The 17,915-nt window shown below is 35.1% G+C and overlaps 1 protein-coding gene across 1 annotated transcript; it reads left to right on the top strand.

Moving 5' to 3' along the window:
• The first annotated feature begins 3,205 nt into the window (after positions 1-3,205).
• On the top strand, positions 3,206-14,052 carry LOC109505980 (uncharacterized). Its single transcript, XM_019851190.3, has 3 exons — positions 3,206-3,417; positions 3,600-3,680; positions 11,729-14,052. The coding sequence occupies exons 1-3, from the start codon at positions 3,274-3,276 to the stop codon at positions 11,759-11,761; spliced, it is 258 nt and encodes an 85-aa protein (XP_019706749.1). The 5' UTR covers positions 3,206-3,273; the 3' UTR covers positions 11,762-14,052.
• Positions 14,053-17,915: the final 3,863 nt, after the last annotated feature.

Genomic DNA, 17,915 nt, shown 5'->3' on the forward strand with positions numbered 1-17,915 from the left:
GAAAGAGGAGAGCAAGTCATTCGTCTAGTTTTATAATAATAAACAACTTGAAGCATGATTATCCCTTGATAGATGGTGATTAATGAAATCGATATTTAGTTAAACAATAAGGATTATTTTGGTTTGAGTGGAAAAGATAAATATGAATGCATATATAATACTAAGACATGTTCACTGACATTTGCTTGGTGCTTTCTCTTTTTCTTTTAATTTTTAAGTACATTTAGTCTCATTAACTTATCTAGGAGTAAAAGGGAATGGCAAAAAGTTTACCGGATCATTGGGTTATCTTGCATTATTCAATTTCCCCATACTCCAACACCTCTAGGCCCTCAAAACTTGATCTAAATCACCTCAGCCTACAGAACCTTGTTTCAAGTCATGCAATCATGCACCCTCTCTTTTTCCCTTGAGACTATCCAATTTTGATAGTAGGAAATCGAACCCTTTTTTAACCCTATAGACTAAACAATTAGATCATAATTTTGTGAGATTGGATGAGTTTTCATGGCACCGGGGTTTTCGATTGAAAAGGAGATTAGCAATGGAAACATAATATGATAGAAATCAAGGTGTTCTTGCCAAATCCAACTTGAACAAACTGAATGCGAGAACAAATAGTGATTGGTTAGTCCTACTTGGAGTGCTTAGATTGATCTGCTCGAAGCTATGAGTCCAATTAGAAATCAGAATAGAGAACACTGAAAGTCACTCGACTTTGTCTAGCTAAGGATCCTCTGATGCCTGAGTTAGGCAAGGATTTTGGAGAATGGTGGAGGCATAAAAAAAAGTAAGAGTTAGTGTAAGAGTAAGAGTGACTATATTTATAGGTCCCTTGAGTTATTTATAAAGGATGAGGATCTGTGTCAATTACCAAGTCTTAACTACTCAATAATTGCTCGCATGTTATACATATTGTTGGGCTTAATTGTGTGGGACATGTTCATGGACCGAGCTGTTTGACCACCACATGTTGAAGGAGCTTTAAATGACCTTGTGGCACCTTTAGTGGATGCCATGGAGTGAGCTTTCATTGGTCAGATCGAGTAGGTCAGATCTGAGGTGTATCGCAAGGCAGTTACATTAAAAAGTTCCATGCATGAGGGCATAAACAAGTGAAGATAAATGAGGGAAAATCTCCAGAGAAATTTATATGTAAGAAGATTTAAAAATAATTTGAATTATAAGAGTGAAAGAATCCTAAATAAACAAAAGATAACTTTAGAGGACCCTAAACATAATTAGATTAGTTTTAAAACAAGTGGTTTTCTTTTTTCTTAATATCTTTTGGCCATTCAACCTCAAACAAGGTTGCACTACAAGCAATGATTAATTTCCATTAATTTGTAGCTAGATTTAGGGGTAAAGTTAATATGGATAATATCCATTCAAATCCATTTTTATATCCAAATTAATATAGATATAGACAAAAATTTAAAGATCCGACTAATATCTATATTTGTATCCGCATCTGGATACACAACTATCCAATCCATATCTAAATATCTGAATAATTTATAATCTTATATAATTGTATATAGCACTTATTAAGTTTTAAGAGAAATATATAACCACATAAACATACTATTAAATTGATTTATCATCTATTTAGTAATAATTTTGATTTTGTAATCATAAAATTTAATTATTCAACTTATATCAATAATTATATCCATACTTTCAGTATTGGACTTGTATCTGTTGCGATCAAGGATCAAGAGGTTGAATGGCTTGAATAGTTGGGTTGACTACATACTCGCACATTTAAAGTATTGTTCGTTTTGGCTCATGACTATCTTTAGGCTTCAATGGGCCTTAGGCTTCAATGGACCTTGGTAATTTAGAGCATCACGATTTTGCCCTTTAAAAGGCACCATATGTGGGAGAGAAAGTTTCAAGCCATATAAACCATACTCCTTCTTGATTCATAATCGATATGGGACTAAAGATATCCTTCCCACTATCGTAATATAGCTCCCTAGTCAAAGGGGAGTATGTGTGTGTGGGCATGAGGCTTTTTCCATAGATGGAGTTAATGTTACGATCAAGGGTCAAGAGATCAAATGGCTCGGATGGTTGGGTTGACTCCACGCTCGCATATGTGAGGTATTGTTCACTTTGGCTTATGATTATCTTTAGGCTTCATGGGTCTTGATCATTTAGAACCTCACGGTTTTATCCTTTAAAAAGTACCTCATGTGGGACAGAAGGTTCCAATCCATATAAACCATACTTCTTCTTGATTCGTAACCGATGTGGGACTAAAGATGCCCTTCCCACTACCACAAATATCCATATCCATTTAAAACAAATATGGATATAAATTTTTGTATCCATATAATATCTATATCTGTATTTGTTAGACAAAACAAATATGGATATGGATGTATTTAATCCGATTTCAGCACTAGCAAGATTAGTGCATATAGGTAAAGTTTGCCAATAGTCAGTAACCAACATATACAAATTTGAAGTTGATTAATCTCTCTTGAATACATTAGAAATTTCATTTGCCAAAAAATATAAGATGCATGAATAATTTTTGAGTATATTTATCCCTAATCAGAAGGGAATTTTTTTAATTTACTCATACTTTTTTTTTACTTTTAATTAGATTAAATAAACATTTTGACATATATATATATATATATATATATATATATATATATATATATATAAAATATGTGAAAATATGAACTGATGTCTTCACCCATGGGCCCTTGGATTCTTTCCATATGACTTTTCTAATGGAGTCAGGAGGACAGCATGAAATAGACCGCCACACTTTCAGACATACAAGGAAATAATCCGCCGCTATAATTGCGGCAGCATGCCCGCCATGCTCTTCCCCCAGCGACGCACAGAAACCTCATATCGCGATGTTTTCATATTTTGATTGGTGGTGCGCAGATCTTGCCGTTTCACCAAAGTAGCAGGTCCGTTAATGGAATTTATTAAGGAAACGGCACCTAGAAGTACCATGGACCCATCCATCAGAAGGTTAGGATCCTTCGGATCAGCGCGCTGATTTGAAGGATCTAGGGACGGCATTAACCGTGCTCCAATCGCCACCGCCACCGCTTGCGTTTTTCAAATTTCAAAACCACCAACGGTCAGTTTTTTTTTCCCTCTCTTTCTCTTCTCCAAACAAAAGAATTCATCTGATCTCTTCTAAAGATTAAACCTTCTTTGGGTATTCGACTATTCCCTTTTCTTTTTGTCTTTTTCCCTTCTTCGTTTCAAATCTATTCCCTCCTCCACTTCTTATCAGCCATGGGTTCCATCAGTCTAAAACTCATGGTGGCATTCTTTGCTGAATTGCTGCTCTTTAAGGAAATCCCCTTACAGCGTAGGAGAGTTCTTGCATTGGAGAAATGGCAAGAAGTGGAGAAAACCCACCTCCTAACGGTGCAACTGGTATGGTTGTTATGCCACTTTCTTGGCTTGGCGTGTTAAGTTCCTGCATCTAGATTTCTTGCATATCTGGCAAAGATGGAACCTTTTAAGGGAAGGGGAGAAGTTTAGGGTTCAAGTGATTTGATCAATTCGAAACCTTGGTCATTTGACCATTTTCTGATTGATTTATCGACCAATTTCAGGTGATTCTCCACAAACAGAGATCGGAGAAGCTGTCGATATGGCTGAAACCAGCAATCGCAATCTGTATGACTCAACAGCTGGTAAGTTCTTTGATGCTGTATGGAATCAACATCAACTATACTATCTGACATTTTCGTGCTAACACAAAAATATAATGACCATTAACCATCCCCATAACTGCTTTGCACCATTATTCTCTAAAAACAAAAAAAAAAAAGAAAAATCCACATGCTACTTTACTTTTTCCCCCCATTCTTTAAGAATATCCTAAAAAAATTATGAGTTCTAAATAGTTCTTGATGCCATGTGCTTGCTTAAATCATGGGGAATTGTCCAGAAGTTTAGGGGGCATTTTGGTAGCACGTAATCCTGATAAGATTACATATAATTTTACAACAGATAATCAGATTATACTGTTTATTTCGTTACTTTTGCAGGTAATGTTGTATTATATATAATGCAGCATTATCTCAAAAAGAGATAATCTGATTGTCTAGGGAGAGGTGGCTATGCGATTACATGTAATCTGATAATCCTGCAATCTTGCAATAAGATAACTTCAGGACCAAAATATTCTCATCAAAATAAATCAAAATAAATTATGGGTAGTCCCAGTTGGTGAAAATAGAAAAAAAAACATAATGGATGATATCACAAAAAATGATTGATCTCAAAATTAAGTTGTCCCTCTAAAAAATAAATAATAATCAATAAGCAAAGATGGGGGTACTTTGAAAAAATTAGCTTATATTCTACGTAATCTAAATTGTATACCAAACACTGCAATGTAGGATTTTCTATAATTTTACAATAATATTATTGCACATACTAAACACTGCAATATAGGATTCCCTGTAATTTTACCTGATAATCATATTCCTTCTGTAATCATATTACCATAGCAACATTACCTATGTAATGCACCAAACACCACCTTAGTCCTTTGATTTGGATTCTTAAAGGATAGGTCATTTGCAGGAAGTTCCTATTTTGTCGGTTTCTCAATGTCCCCAAACTTCGGCGCTTGCATTGGCTTGCCTGATATCCCTATGAAGCTATAAAAGAATCCAAGGAATGCCAAACTACATCAAAAGGAGTAATCAGGGGGATAGAATTGCTCCTATTAAGCTTGTTTCTGATAGAGAGTCTGATAATTTTAAACTCGAAATGGGCTTAGCTGCAACAATACTAGAATCATTTCCAGATATCTGATCTTTGAGTGGAAATGAATCCTTGGAAATTTCTCTTGATCTTGGAGCAATGCTAGATGTCCCGAATAGCTTGTTAAGTATAAATGGAGGAGGGGTAGATGACTCTCCATAGTTCATGGTGGCATCGATATCCAAAAGGACAGCTTCTATATGGGCGGAGATGTTATCAGGATAGATACACCAATTAGGGATGGCAAGGGACTGGCACCATACCAGTTTGCTAGAATATGAAACTTTTCTTGTAAATTCTAGAACCTGGAATCAGAAGATTATCTTGTTGACCTCCATTTTGCTGATACTGTGGACAAGTATTGATTTTGGATTATAGACTTTTCTTCAAGGTTCAGATCTGGCATTGAAGGTCTTGACCAGAATGGTCTTTGGGGATTTGGACCATAGCATTTTGATGAACTAGCACAACTTTTGATTTTATTAATTTCTATATTTGGATTGAAGGTTTTTCTAGGTCAGGTATACTAAACTCAGATTCTTCGTTTTGAGTTGGATCTAGGCCTTCACTTTGAGATTGTTCTATAGACTAACTCTAGCTATGTTCATCTTGGTTCAGTATAGAAATTAATTTTTTTTTATCTGGAGTATCCAAAATACTATGAATTGCTTCAAGATTTTTTAGTCTTTTATTGACTCCTTCCAGCAAGTGTTTTTCTTGAATCTATTCACTGTGTTTTTTAGACACTTCAAACGATCTGAATATTGGTGTTGTGCTTGAAGATTTGATTTGAGATTTATCTTTATTTATTTTATTTTCTATTCTAATGAGTTGATCACCTATTATTTTTAAATTTTGATTTGTAAAATTATTTTGTTCAATTATAGTTTTTACATCTCTCTCAGTAACAGCTTCAAGAGATTCACTTTTGATTTTTAGAGGGTTTGTTATAACTTTGGTTTTTCTAACAGCAGTTTTAATTTGTTGGAAAGGAGAATGAATTCTTTCTATCACCCTGCCCTTACCATCTTGCTAGAAAATTAAAATTATTTTTACCTTTTAACATGTTAATTTCTTTTGGCTTATTATGCCTTTCGAATCGATCAAAGAATCTAATATGGTTCCTGATTGAGTTCATAAATGCATAATAGTGTGATTGAATTTCATCTCTTTGGGTTTTGTTCTAAGTTTTGAAAAATTCTTCATTTTGTTCCATTCAGTATAGAATTCTCTACTAACGAGGTCTTTGTCTGTGGTGAATTTGAAATTGATTACACTGATTTTAGGGTCAGCCATTTGAGAGTAGGTTGGAGATATGTTTGGAGATATGTTTGGAATATTGGGCCTAAGATCTATCTAGGTCAGATTGACATCTATTGAACAGCTTTGTCTTGACGGAGCAATAGAAGAGGTTGAAGTTGAAGGAATAATTGGAGAATCTAATCTACAACTATTGATTCTCTCAATCCTCATCCTGTTGAACCGAATTGAGACATCACCTTCATGAGTGGTGGTGATTGTTTCAAGTTGGCTCTGCTCTTGCCTAATTTAGAAACTTTTGAGATTAACCATTATTTTACTTGGAATTTTGAAAGGTCAATCAGTCTTCTCCCTTGAAGAAGAAGTAGAAAAATTTCTAGATAAAAAACTCATCTTTATAGAAATCTAAACTATCAGTTTAATAACTAAAATATTTTTTGCTCTGCGCAATATATCTTGCCCTGCCTTAAATTGCCCTACAGTGGCACTTTCTGGCCTTAAATGGGACTTAACAAAGCCACGGTCAGGATATGATACCACCTGCTCTGGGCCTTATATATATATTCGGGGTAGGTGGATATGATACCACATTCTGGGCCTTAAACTATGGCTCTGTTAGAGTCTTTAGATAAACTGCTTTTACTTTGTAGTAACCTTTAGTATCAATAAGATAGCTAAAGTATCTACTGCTTTGAGTAGCCTTTGGATATTGTGTACTGACTCTTAGACACTACTGTTTGTAAGCCCATTTAAGGCCAGAAAGTGCCATTGTAGGACAGTTTAAGGTAGGGCAAGGTACACTGCATAGAGCAGAAAACTATTTTAGTTATTAAATTGATGGTTTAGATTTCTACAAAGATGAATTTTTTATCTAGAAATTCTTCTACTTCTTCTTCTTCTTCAAGGAGAGAAGGTATAATGGATGTGGTTAACCTTTCAAAATCCAAAGTCGAACAATGGTTAATCCTAAAAGTCCCTCTCAAAATAATATACAAAACCAATTGGTTAATCCGGAATCCCCAAATCAAAATGATAGAAAAGACAATCTCAATCTCAAAAGACCATAAATTAATTCCTTTAATCAATCAAGAATTAATTGCAAATATCAAAAACAAATATGAATTCCTACACCTAGGCTTGGTCCAAATAGTTATCAAACCTTTAATCCATAAAGGTATCAATAGTGCAATTCTAATGTGCCTAAAGGATGGTAGGTTTATAGAATACCATGACTCAATCCTAGAAATGGTAGAATCAAGCCTTTTTGATGGTCCAGTCCACTGCAATTGCAACACAGACCTCACTATCAAAATCCAAGACAAAAATATCCTCAAAGCCTTAGAATTAGAAATCAAACTTCACAACCTCAATATGTTACTTGGTTCCTATTCGGCCGCAGTTTTGATAAAAATGTATTTCAAAACTGTTAATACCCTCAACCACATAGGAGCCTTGAACAAACAAATTCAGGGTCAAACAGATTATTTCCAAATTGACCCAAGCAAAGAAAATATTTTCATCCCCAGAACACTGATCTGGTATCAAGTTCAACTTCCTGAGGATTGGCTTCTCAAAAAGTCAGTTCTTGCAATTAGGCAAGAGCGGAGCCAACTTGAAACAATCACCACCACTCAGGAAGGTGATGTTTCAATTCTGTTCAACAAGATGAGGATTTAGAGAACCAATAGTTGTAGATTTGATTCTCTGACTATTCCTTCAACTTCAACCTCTTCTGTTGCTCCATCAAGGCAAAGCTGTTCAATAGATGTCAATTTGGCCTAGGTAGATCCTAGGACTAATATTTCAAAACTAGCCTATCAGGAACCAACTAGAATAGAATCTCTAAATCTGTTCCCAACCTACTCTCAAATGGCTGACCTTGAAATCAATGTAATCAATTTCAAATTTACTATAGACAAAGATCTCCTTAGGAGAGAATTCTATGCTGAATGAAATAAAACCAAAAGAGAAGAATTTTTCAAAACTTACAACAAAATCCAAAGTGATGAAATTCAATCGCACTATTATGCATTTATGAACTCAATCAAGGAGCATATTGAATTCTTTGATTGGTTTGAAAGGCATAATAAGCCAAAAGAAGTTAACATATTAAAAGATAAAGAAACAATTTTAATTTCCTGGTAAGAAAATAAGGGCAGGGTGATAGAAAGAACTCATCCTCCTTTCCAACAAATAGAAATTCCTATTACAGAAACCAAAGTTATAGCAAACCCTTTAGAAATAAAAAATGAACCTTTTGAAGCTGTTAACAGAAAAGATGTAAAAAATATAAAAACAAAATAAGTTTATAAATTAAAATTTAAAAACAATAGGTGATTAACTCATTAGAATAGAAAATAAAATAAATGAAGATAAATCTCAAACCAAATCTTCAAGTGCAACATCAATATTCAAATCGTTTGAAGTATCTAAAAAACACAGTGAACAGATTTAATGAAAAAACTTACTGGAAAAAGTGAATAAAAGACTAGAAAATTTTGAATCAATTCATAGTATTTTAGATACTCCAGATAGAAAAAAATCAATTTCTATACTGAACCAGGATGAAGATAGCTAGAGTCAGCCTATAGAACAATCCCAAAGTGAAGGCCCAGACTCAACTAAAAATGTAGAATCTAAGTCTAGTATACTTGACCTAAAAATCTTCAATCCAAACCTAAAAATCAATAAAATCAAAAGTTGGGCTAGTTCATCAAAACAGTATGGTCCAAATCCTCAAAGATCATTCTAGTCAAGACCATCAATGTCAGACTTGGGCTTTGAAGAAAAGTCTATAACTCAAAATCAATACTCGACCACAGCAATCTATGAGTAGAACATAGATAGGCTGTTTGAGTACAATATTCTTAATGTCCTTGAAGAAATGACTATGGTAGCCACAGCCTATAAAACTAAAGATAGAGCCCAAGATCATGCCATAGCCCAAGCCTTAATTGCTGGCTTCATGAGCCAGCTCAAAGGTTGGTGGGATTTCTATCTCACTGATGAAGAAAAAATTCAAATTTTAACCATAGTCAAAATGATTTTAGATGGCCAAGTCATCAAAGATGAAGAAGGTTAGGATATGCAAGATGTAGTCCCAACCTTAGTTTTTGCAATAGCTAAACATTTTGTAGGTGATCCTGTAAAGTTTAAGGATAGGTCATCTGAGATTTTAACAAACATAAAATGTAAAAAACTTCAAGATTTCAAATGGTATAAGGATATCTTTTTAACTAAAGTCTTTACCAAAGAAGTTTGTAACCAATCCTTCTGAAAAAAAAATCTGACCGAATTGCCAACAATTTTCTTAGAAAAAATTATGTCAAAACTTAGAAACCAATATAATGGTAAGATCCCATATGATCACTTGACATATGGAGACCTAATCAATATAGTCAATGAAGGACTGAATCCCTGTACAGAGATGAAGCTGAAGCAACAACTCAAAAAAGAATAAATTGATAGTAGAAAAAAACTAGGAACTTTCTGTGAACAATTTGGTATGCAACCCTTAGAAAAGTCCAAAAGACCATCTAAAAAATAAAAAGTCTGTAAGAAATGCATGAAAAGAGCAAAGCCTAAACCTCCATGGATGCCACCTTGGAAATCTAGGAGACCTTATAAATAAAAATCCTACAAAACTCAAACATCAAAATCAAAATCAAAATCAAAACCTTTCAAAAAGAAGGAGAAATTCTTTATCAAAAAGAAAACCTTTCAAAAATCCAGTCTGTTGTAGGCGCAGCAGTGTCGGACACTTTAGCAAAGACTGCAATATGAAATGAAAAATAAATAATCTAGAAATAGATGAATCAAACTTAATCAATTCAATCAAAGAAAATCTCAAAAATCTATTATTAAATTTAGACATAGAATCTTCAGATTCTGAGTTTGAATCAACTCAAGTCATAGAGTCTTCGGAGGAAGATATCTGTATAATAATAAAAGAACAAAATCTTCTCTTAGACTTTATAGATAAGGTTCAAGATGAAAAACTAAAAAAATAATACTTAATGCAATTAAAAAACTCTCTAATAGAAAAAACAAGAAAAAAAAATTCAAATCTACACTTTAGGTAATATACTTAAAAGATTTGAAACTCCTAAAAAAAAAAAACCAATAACAATACAAGATTTACAAGAAAAAATAAATAATCTCAAAAAAGAAATAGCTCAAATAAAAATCCAACTTCAAAATATCAAAGGAAAATAAGTTCTTCAAGAAATGAAAGATGTAAAAACTTCAAGTTTCATTGAAGTAATTTCTCAATTAACAACTCAAAAATGGAATGTGAAAATCACTATGCTTATAGATGATTTCAGACTAGACACAATAGCCTTGATTGATTCTGAAGCAAACTCAAATTGCATCCAAGAGGGATTAATTCATACAAAATTTTTTAAAAAATAAAAGAAAAACTAAGTACTGCTAGTGGTTTAAGTCTCAAAATTAAATACAAGTTAACCAATGTACTAGTTTATAACAATAATGTGTGCATCAAAACTCTATTCATCTTAATCAAAGATTTGAATCAATCAGTCATCTTAGGAACCCCCTTTATCAATATGATCAAACCATTCTATATAGATGAAGGAGGGATCAAAGCAAAATTCCTAGGATAAGACTTAGATTTTCAATTTATCAATCCATCTTTTTACAAAACTTTTCAATTGTTAAAAGATAATGCAATCAATCAAATTCAAAATCAATTAGAATGTCTCCAACTATCTTCGATCAAACAGCAAATGATTGAGTATTAGAAAAGAACTCAGGAGATGTTAATTTTCTGAACTATAAAATATCATCTTTGGCAAAATTATCCAACCCAATGAAGTGAGAGATATACTTAGGGAACTTCATGTATATCTCATACTAGATTGGTGTTGGCCCAAACTTAGTATCCCAAAAATCAATGTTGATCCTTCCAAAGTTACAATTAGAGTCATGTATAAAAGACTAGTCAAATTAGCTATCGCTGATTGTGACTGTCCATTTGATATATTTTCAAAAATTATCTCCATGGTCCTAAGGCAATTGGAAAGAAATAAAAAAAAATAGACATAATAATTTATAGTGAAATTAAAAAAAGAAAAATAGTAAAAATTATTTATCCTTTTCAAATTAATTATTTTATCCTATTCCAAGAGCGAAAATATGATCACACCATAAAAAATGATCCACTCAAACTCATAGAAGAATTCCATATGGAAGAATATATAATCATCAATCATATTGATCTTTTCTAGGAGGCCAAAATGTTTCAAGAAAATAAATATCGGACTGATGGAAGGATATGGATAGTAACAGACCTACCTATAATCTTAATGAAAAAAGAAGGAACTTGGGATATCCTTCTAAATCTAAAAAATTATCCTGATAAAATTTAAAATAGGCTCCAAACCCAAAAGATTTTTAGTTGACCTCAAAATAATTTAGATAAGAAACTCAATAAAAATATACAACAATCAAAAAGGAAGTTTTATCAATTGCTTTATATATTTTAAAGTTTCAATCTGATTTGTTAAATCATAAGTTTCTTTTATATATTGATTGCAAGTCTGCCAAGTTTATCTTACAAAAAGATGTTCAAAACCTTTCTTCAAAATAGATTTTCATAAGATGGCATGCAATTTTGTCCATTTTCAATTTTAAAATTGAGTTTAAAAAGGGTACTGACAATTCCCTTCTTGATTTTCTTGTTCAGGAATTCTTACAAGGAAGTCCCAAGGGCACCTAAAAAGCAAATCAAAAAACAAGCCAAAATAAACCCTGAGCCAAATACTTCAAAAAACCCAAGTCTTACAAAACCTTCAACTTTTAAACCAAAAATCTGGTACAAGATAGTATCCCAAGAAGAAAAAGAGAAAGAACCTCCACCTCTTCCTTCTTCACTATCTCTATCTCCAAATCAATTGCCATCCTGGAACAATCAGAAGTATTTCAAAAAGTAGTTGCAGAAACTGTTCAAAATCTACAACTTATTTCTCTAAAAATCAAAATGGCTATTGGGATTTTTGATCCAAAGCCAATTCAAGCGATCCAACCTCCAAAAGTCACATGCCAATATTTTGATAAAAAAGTTCTTCAATCCATAGTAACGGTTGAAGATGAATATGTTGCAAATGACCCAAAAGCGGTGGCAGAAAAGGTTTTTCCTCAAAATCGGCATTTTCAACCAAAAGATCTCCAAAAATCTCAAAATTTCTATGAATTTATTTGAGTAGATTCAAAGTCTATAGTTGTTAAGCACTATAGGCAACAAAATAATAAAAATATTTATACTCATTTAATAGTTCAAATCCTCTTTGTTTTAACACCTACTACTTGGGGAGATCATCCCTCCAATTTCAAAAGATTTTCACAAACTTATTCTATTTTAATTACTAGGATTATATTACGGCCTGATATAATGTCTTTCTCTATCAAAATTCGCAACACAAACACTCCTGATTATTTTATTTTAAAATTGGTGCAAAGTTTCAATTTTCTTATTGGTTTAGCAACTGGTGGTATTATTATGGTCCTATTCCTCAAATTTTACCTCCTTCAGCTCTTGAGGACTTTAACCTATTTCAAAAAAAAATCATTCTCCCTGCATGTAACCAAAAATTTTTAATTCTTCTTGAATTCTATTCCAGTTTGCCCAATTTTAGATTGTTATCTAGAAATATATTTTCATTCAAAATCCTTTACTTCCTCCCTTAGAAAGAAGATTCAAAGTCAAATGATGATTTCAGTTCAATTCTGAACATGCCACCAAACCAAAAATAATTGAATGACTTGCTCGATACTCTTTGCAGGCACCTCCACTCATTGATCCTTCTACTATAAGATTCTTACAACAAAGGTCGAAGATCAGTACAAAGCTTGCAAGAGCCAAATCAAAGGTCGAGTATAAAAGGCTCATCCTGGAGTCAATTTCAAACCTAGAAGAGGAAGAAGAAAAAGACTACGTTAGCACTTCTTCTGATCCTCTTATCCAACTTGACAATGATGACCTCCTCAACTTCCAGCCATAGTAGGAGGCCTCACCACTGACATCATCATCACCGACGACACCGATGTTGCCACCAAAAAATTATCATCAAAATCCAAATTGAAGTCAAGCATGCACTGCCTCAAACTCCAACAAATCGTAGTGCCCAAAGTCCGACTTTTAGTAATCTAGCAGTTTTAATTCCACAAAATGCAACTATTCAAGCCTCATCACAATCTTCAATAGGATCATCACTGGCATTGCCAACGCCATCGATTCTTCTAGGCTTTTTCATTATCCATAGGAAAAGACCTATCCACTGCCACAGATCCAGTTCATAGAAAAGACAAGCATCACCATCAACATCTAGCTCATCCACCAATACTAGCAAAATTATTAAAAAGCCATTCTAAAAGACTCAAGAATACTTAATTTGTCATCAACCAGTAAAAGGCTGATCCTCCCTCCAGGCTTTGCAGCTGGACTTCACGAAAGTCCCTTTGCAAAGGATGGCATCTTATCAAAAATAAGATAGCATCTCCTCAAAAGAAGCAAAAATTATGCAAAATAACTCAAGCCCATGGTTCAAGACTCAAAGGACAAAAGCAACAAAAGACATGAAGATTCTTCCTCCAAAATCATCTTCACCCATGGTTTTCGCCCCTGGTTTTCTCTAACACAAGGAATATCAAGGACCACAATCTCAAAAGAAGCACAAGTCTGCAAACCTTTTATAAGAAGCTCCTCCGACATCCGAAGAAGGCATCACTTCATCGACTAAGAGAGCATTACCTAGAGTAGGAAGGACAGCAAGAGTGAAAGGGAAGCTAAAAAGAGTAGCCTCTCTCCACCTCTCATAAGAGAATCCTTATAACCCTTGTATCCAAAAAACTCCCTTCAATCAAAAATCCAAAACCCTTGTAGCTCCAACCTTGCGGACCCAAGTTTGTAGCTTCAAGCCTCAATAGTCTAATTTGGATGACCTCAAATCTTGAAGGGTTGAGTGTATCTTTTATATTTCAAAATTTTAATTATTAATAAAATTTTAATTTTATCAATTTGACATGTTAACATCCTTTGTCTTAATTTATCAATTTACAGCTGCCTGCCAACTGCTTTCAATATCTTCAATCTTGTAAGCAAATGCTTTAGTTATTCTTAAATTTTATTTTTCATAAAATTTCAATACTGTTTATGCAATTTTTGTATTCACAGTTGGTATGTCTTATATAGCCATATTACCAAAAGTCTATTGGAATATCTTGATTAGCACCTATGGAAGCTTGCTTCCAAAGATAGGAATTCAATGAGGAGAGCCTCTAGGACTATTGGCTATTTGTACCAAGGCACCCAAAACACTCAATTGTTTATGTTTGTTTAGTACTATTCAATATCAATTTTACTATTTCAATTTTTAATTAAATGGTCAAACTCAAACTGTAGTTTAACCCAATACCTTAGCAGGCTCTAGTTTCTAATTAGAAAGATTTTAGGCTAGATCCTAGAATACCTATGGTCCATAGAAGTATCTTGGTGGGCCTAACTACCTAGTATCTTATAGTTAGCAAGATCCTATTCATAGATCTTAGTCTCAAGTGGCATCAGAGCTAATTGATAGGAGCTCTGATCCTATTTTGGGTTAGGTGGTATCGAAGCCATGGTCTCTCACAAAGTCACAATCTCTCCCAGAGCCACGATCTCTCAAACAGAGCCACGGTCAAAAACTTTCCCAAAAAACTTTCTTTTCTATTAGGGGAAGAGAGTGTTAGAGACTTTAGATAAACTACTTTTACTTTGGAATAATCTTTGGTATCAGCAAGATAGCTAAAGTATCTATTGTTTTGAGTAGCCTTTGGGTATTATGTACTGACACTTAGATACTGGCATTTGTAAGTCTTTTTTAAGGCTAGGAAGTACTGCTGTAGGGTAGTTTGAGGCAGGACAGGGTACACTACGTAGAGCAGAAAAATATTTTAGTTATTAAACTGATAGTTTAGATTTCTGCAAAGATGAGTTTTTTATCTAGAAATTCTTCTACTTCTTCTTCTTCAAGGAGAGAAGGTATAATGGATGTGGTTGACCTTTCAAAATCTAAAGTAAACAATGGTTAATCCCAAAAGTTCTTGCGATTAGGCAAGAGTGGAGCCAACTTGAAACAATCACCACCACTCAAGAAGGTGATGTTTCAATTTGGTTCAATAGGATGAGTATTAAGAGAACCAATAGTTGTAGATTTGATTCTCCAACTATTCCTTTAACTTCAACCTCTTATGTTGCTTCGTCAGGGCAAAGTTGTTCAATAGATGTCAATTTGGCTCAGGTAGACCCTAGGCATAATATTCCAAAACTAACCTATCAGGAACTAGCTATAGTAGAATCTCCAAACATACCCCAATCTACTCTCAAATGGCTGACCTTGAAATTAATGTAATCAATTCTAAATTCACCATAGACAAAGACCTCCTTAGGAGAGAATTCTCTGTTGAATGGAACAAAATCAAAAGAGAAAAATTTTTCAAAACTTATAATAAAACCCAAACAGATAAAATTCAATCATGCTATTATGCATTTATTAACTCAATCAGGGACCATATTGGATTCTTTGATTGGTTTGAAAGGCATAATAAGCCAAAAGAAGTTAACATGTTAAAAGGCAAAGAAACAATTTTAATTTTCTAGCAAGATGGTAAGGGCAGGGTGATAGAAAGAATTCATCCTCTTTTCCAACAAATAGAAATTCCTGCCAAAGAAATCAAAGTTATAGCAAATCTTTTAAAAATCAAAAGTGAACCTTTTGAAGCTGTTAACGAGAGAGATGTAAAAAATATAATTGAACAAAATAATTTTATAAATCAAAATTTAAAAATAATAGGTGATCAACTCATTAGAATAGAAAATAAAATAAATGAAGACAAATCTCAAATCAAATCTTCAAGCACGACAACAATATTCAAATCATTTGAAGTATCTAAAAAATACAGTGAACAGATTCATATTAATAGCCATAGTCTGAGCATGAGCGTTCGTCGCGACTACTTAGATTTCGATAATATTAGCCTTCGCTCCGATACTTGTTACCTTCTCCTTCGTCATCATCCCTTCGTTACCTAATTCCCTATACAGAGAGTGAGCTCCCTCGAAAGACTTGTTGGAAGAAGTCAATAAAAGATTAGAAAATCTTGAAGCAATTCATAGTGTTTTAGATACTCTAGATAGAAAAAAAATAATTTATGCACTGAACCAAGATGAAGATAGTCAGAGTTAGTCTACAGAACAATCCCAAAGTGAAGACCTAGATCCAACTTAAAACAAAGAATTTGAGTCTAGTATACCTAATCCAGAAACCTTCGATCCAAACCTAGAAATCAATAAAATCAAAAGTTGGGCTATCAAAATGATATGGTCCATATCCCCAAAGACCATTCTGGTCAAGACCTTCAATGCTCGACCTGGACTTTGAAGAAAAGTCTATAATCCAAAATCAATACTCGACCACAGCAATCTATGAATGGAACATATTCTTAAAGGAGTGCTCAACGGGACTGACTCCGGTCATCTTCTCCGACATCTTCTTCTCCTTCTCCCTCTAGATCTCCACTTGATGCCTCCCCGAAAGGCATCCACCAGGCGATCCACGGCCTCCGCGGTCAGATCTCAATGAGCTCTGCAAGCTCCGACCTCGTCTTTAATTTTTCAGGCTCCTCCTCCTCCTCCGACAATGACAGTCGGCATGGAGCAGTTCGACCTGCTGGTTCAGCAGGTCAGAGGCCTCACCGAAGTAGTGCAGGCCATGCAGAAGCAGCAGCAACAGCCGCAGGCATCAGTGCGGCTGGAAAGAGCATCGTCAGAGTTCTAAAATCCGACAGTAGGGCAGGCCACTTGGGCCAGTCACCCTGTCTTCCCCGGAAAGGGGAAGTCGAGGGTGGAGAGTCCTCAGTCTGATCACGATTCCACCCCCAGAGGGTTCCTACCTCTATTCTGCCAGAAGATCCTCGAGACTCGCAATCGAGAGGACCTCTTGGATCAAAGGCTCCAGGAGATGAACCGGCGGATCGAAGAGCTCCACCACGCTCCCCCTGCTTATGGTGAGGACATCTGTATTGACCCTCCTTTCTCTCAAATGATCATGCAGGAACCGATCCCGTCAAACTTCAAGCTCCCCCAATTTGAAAGCTACGACGGGACCTCGGATCCGGTTGACCACCTGGAGGCCTTCCGGACAATGATGCTACTCCATGGCATGCCAGATGCCATTCTGTGCCGGGTTTTTCCATCTACCTTGAAGGGAGCAGCAAGGAACTGGTACTCGATGCTGAAAGTAGGTACTATCTTCTCCTTTGATCAGATGAGCCACCAGTTTGTGGCTCATTTTGTTAGTAACCGGCATCCCCGGAGAGGTTCGGAGTCCCTTATCAACATCAAGTAGAAGGAGGGAGAATCCATCCGAACCTATGTCAACCGATTTAATGCCGCCGTATTGGAGGTTTGGAACTTGGACCAATCGGTTGTAATGGCCGCCCTAAAGAACGATCTTCAAAAGAATGATCTTCTATTCTCCCTGGAAAAGAAGTATCTCAGAGACTTTGCTGATTTACTGGCTCGGGCTGAAGGATATGCCCGTGTAGAGGAAGCCTTCAAGTTGAAGGATGAGGAGGCCGCGAAGGAGCGGCAGGCGGGTGGCTCCAGCATGCCCGCAGCTGAAAAAGGGCCAAGTGAAGCTCGGCCATGTTCTCGAACTCCTTGCAGACACAGGCATGTCTGGACTCCTCCCCGAGCTTGTAAGTAGAGGAGCTCGGACCGCAGGGTTCGACAGGGCTCTCCCTCAGGAAGATTTCACAGCTACGCCCCTCTCAATGCTCTAAAAGCTTAGGTGCCGATGGAGGTCAGGGAGCAACTGTCGAGGTCGGAAAGGATG

Source organism: Elaeis guineensis, chromosome 6 (genome assembly GCF_000442705.2).
Source record: "Elaeis guineensis isolate ETL-2024a chromosome 6, EG11, whole genome shotgun sequence".
In the NCBI taxonomy this organism is placed as follows: domain Eukaryota; kingdom Viridiplantae; phylum Streptophyta; class Magnoliopsida; order Arecales; family Arecaceae; genus Elaeis; species Elaeis guineensis.

Coding starts and splice junctions, on each gene's coding strand:
- LOC109505980 (XM_019851190.3), top strand. CDS start 3,274: ATGGGTTCCATCAGTCTAAAACTCATGGTGGCATTCTTTGCTGAATTG. Junction 3,418..3,599: donor ACCTCCTAACGGTGCAACTG/GTATGGTTGTTA, acceptor GACCAATTTCAG/GTGATTCTCCACAAACAGAG. Junction 3,681..11,728: donor TCTGTATGACTCAACAGCTG/GTAAGTTCTTTG, acceptor TTTCTTGTTCAG/GAATTCTTACAAGGAAGTCC.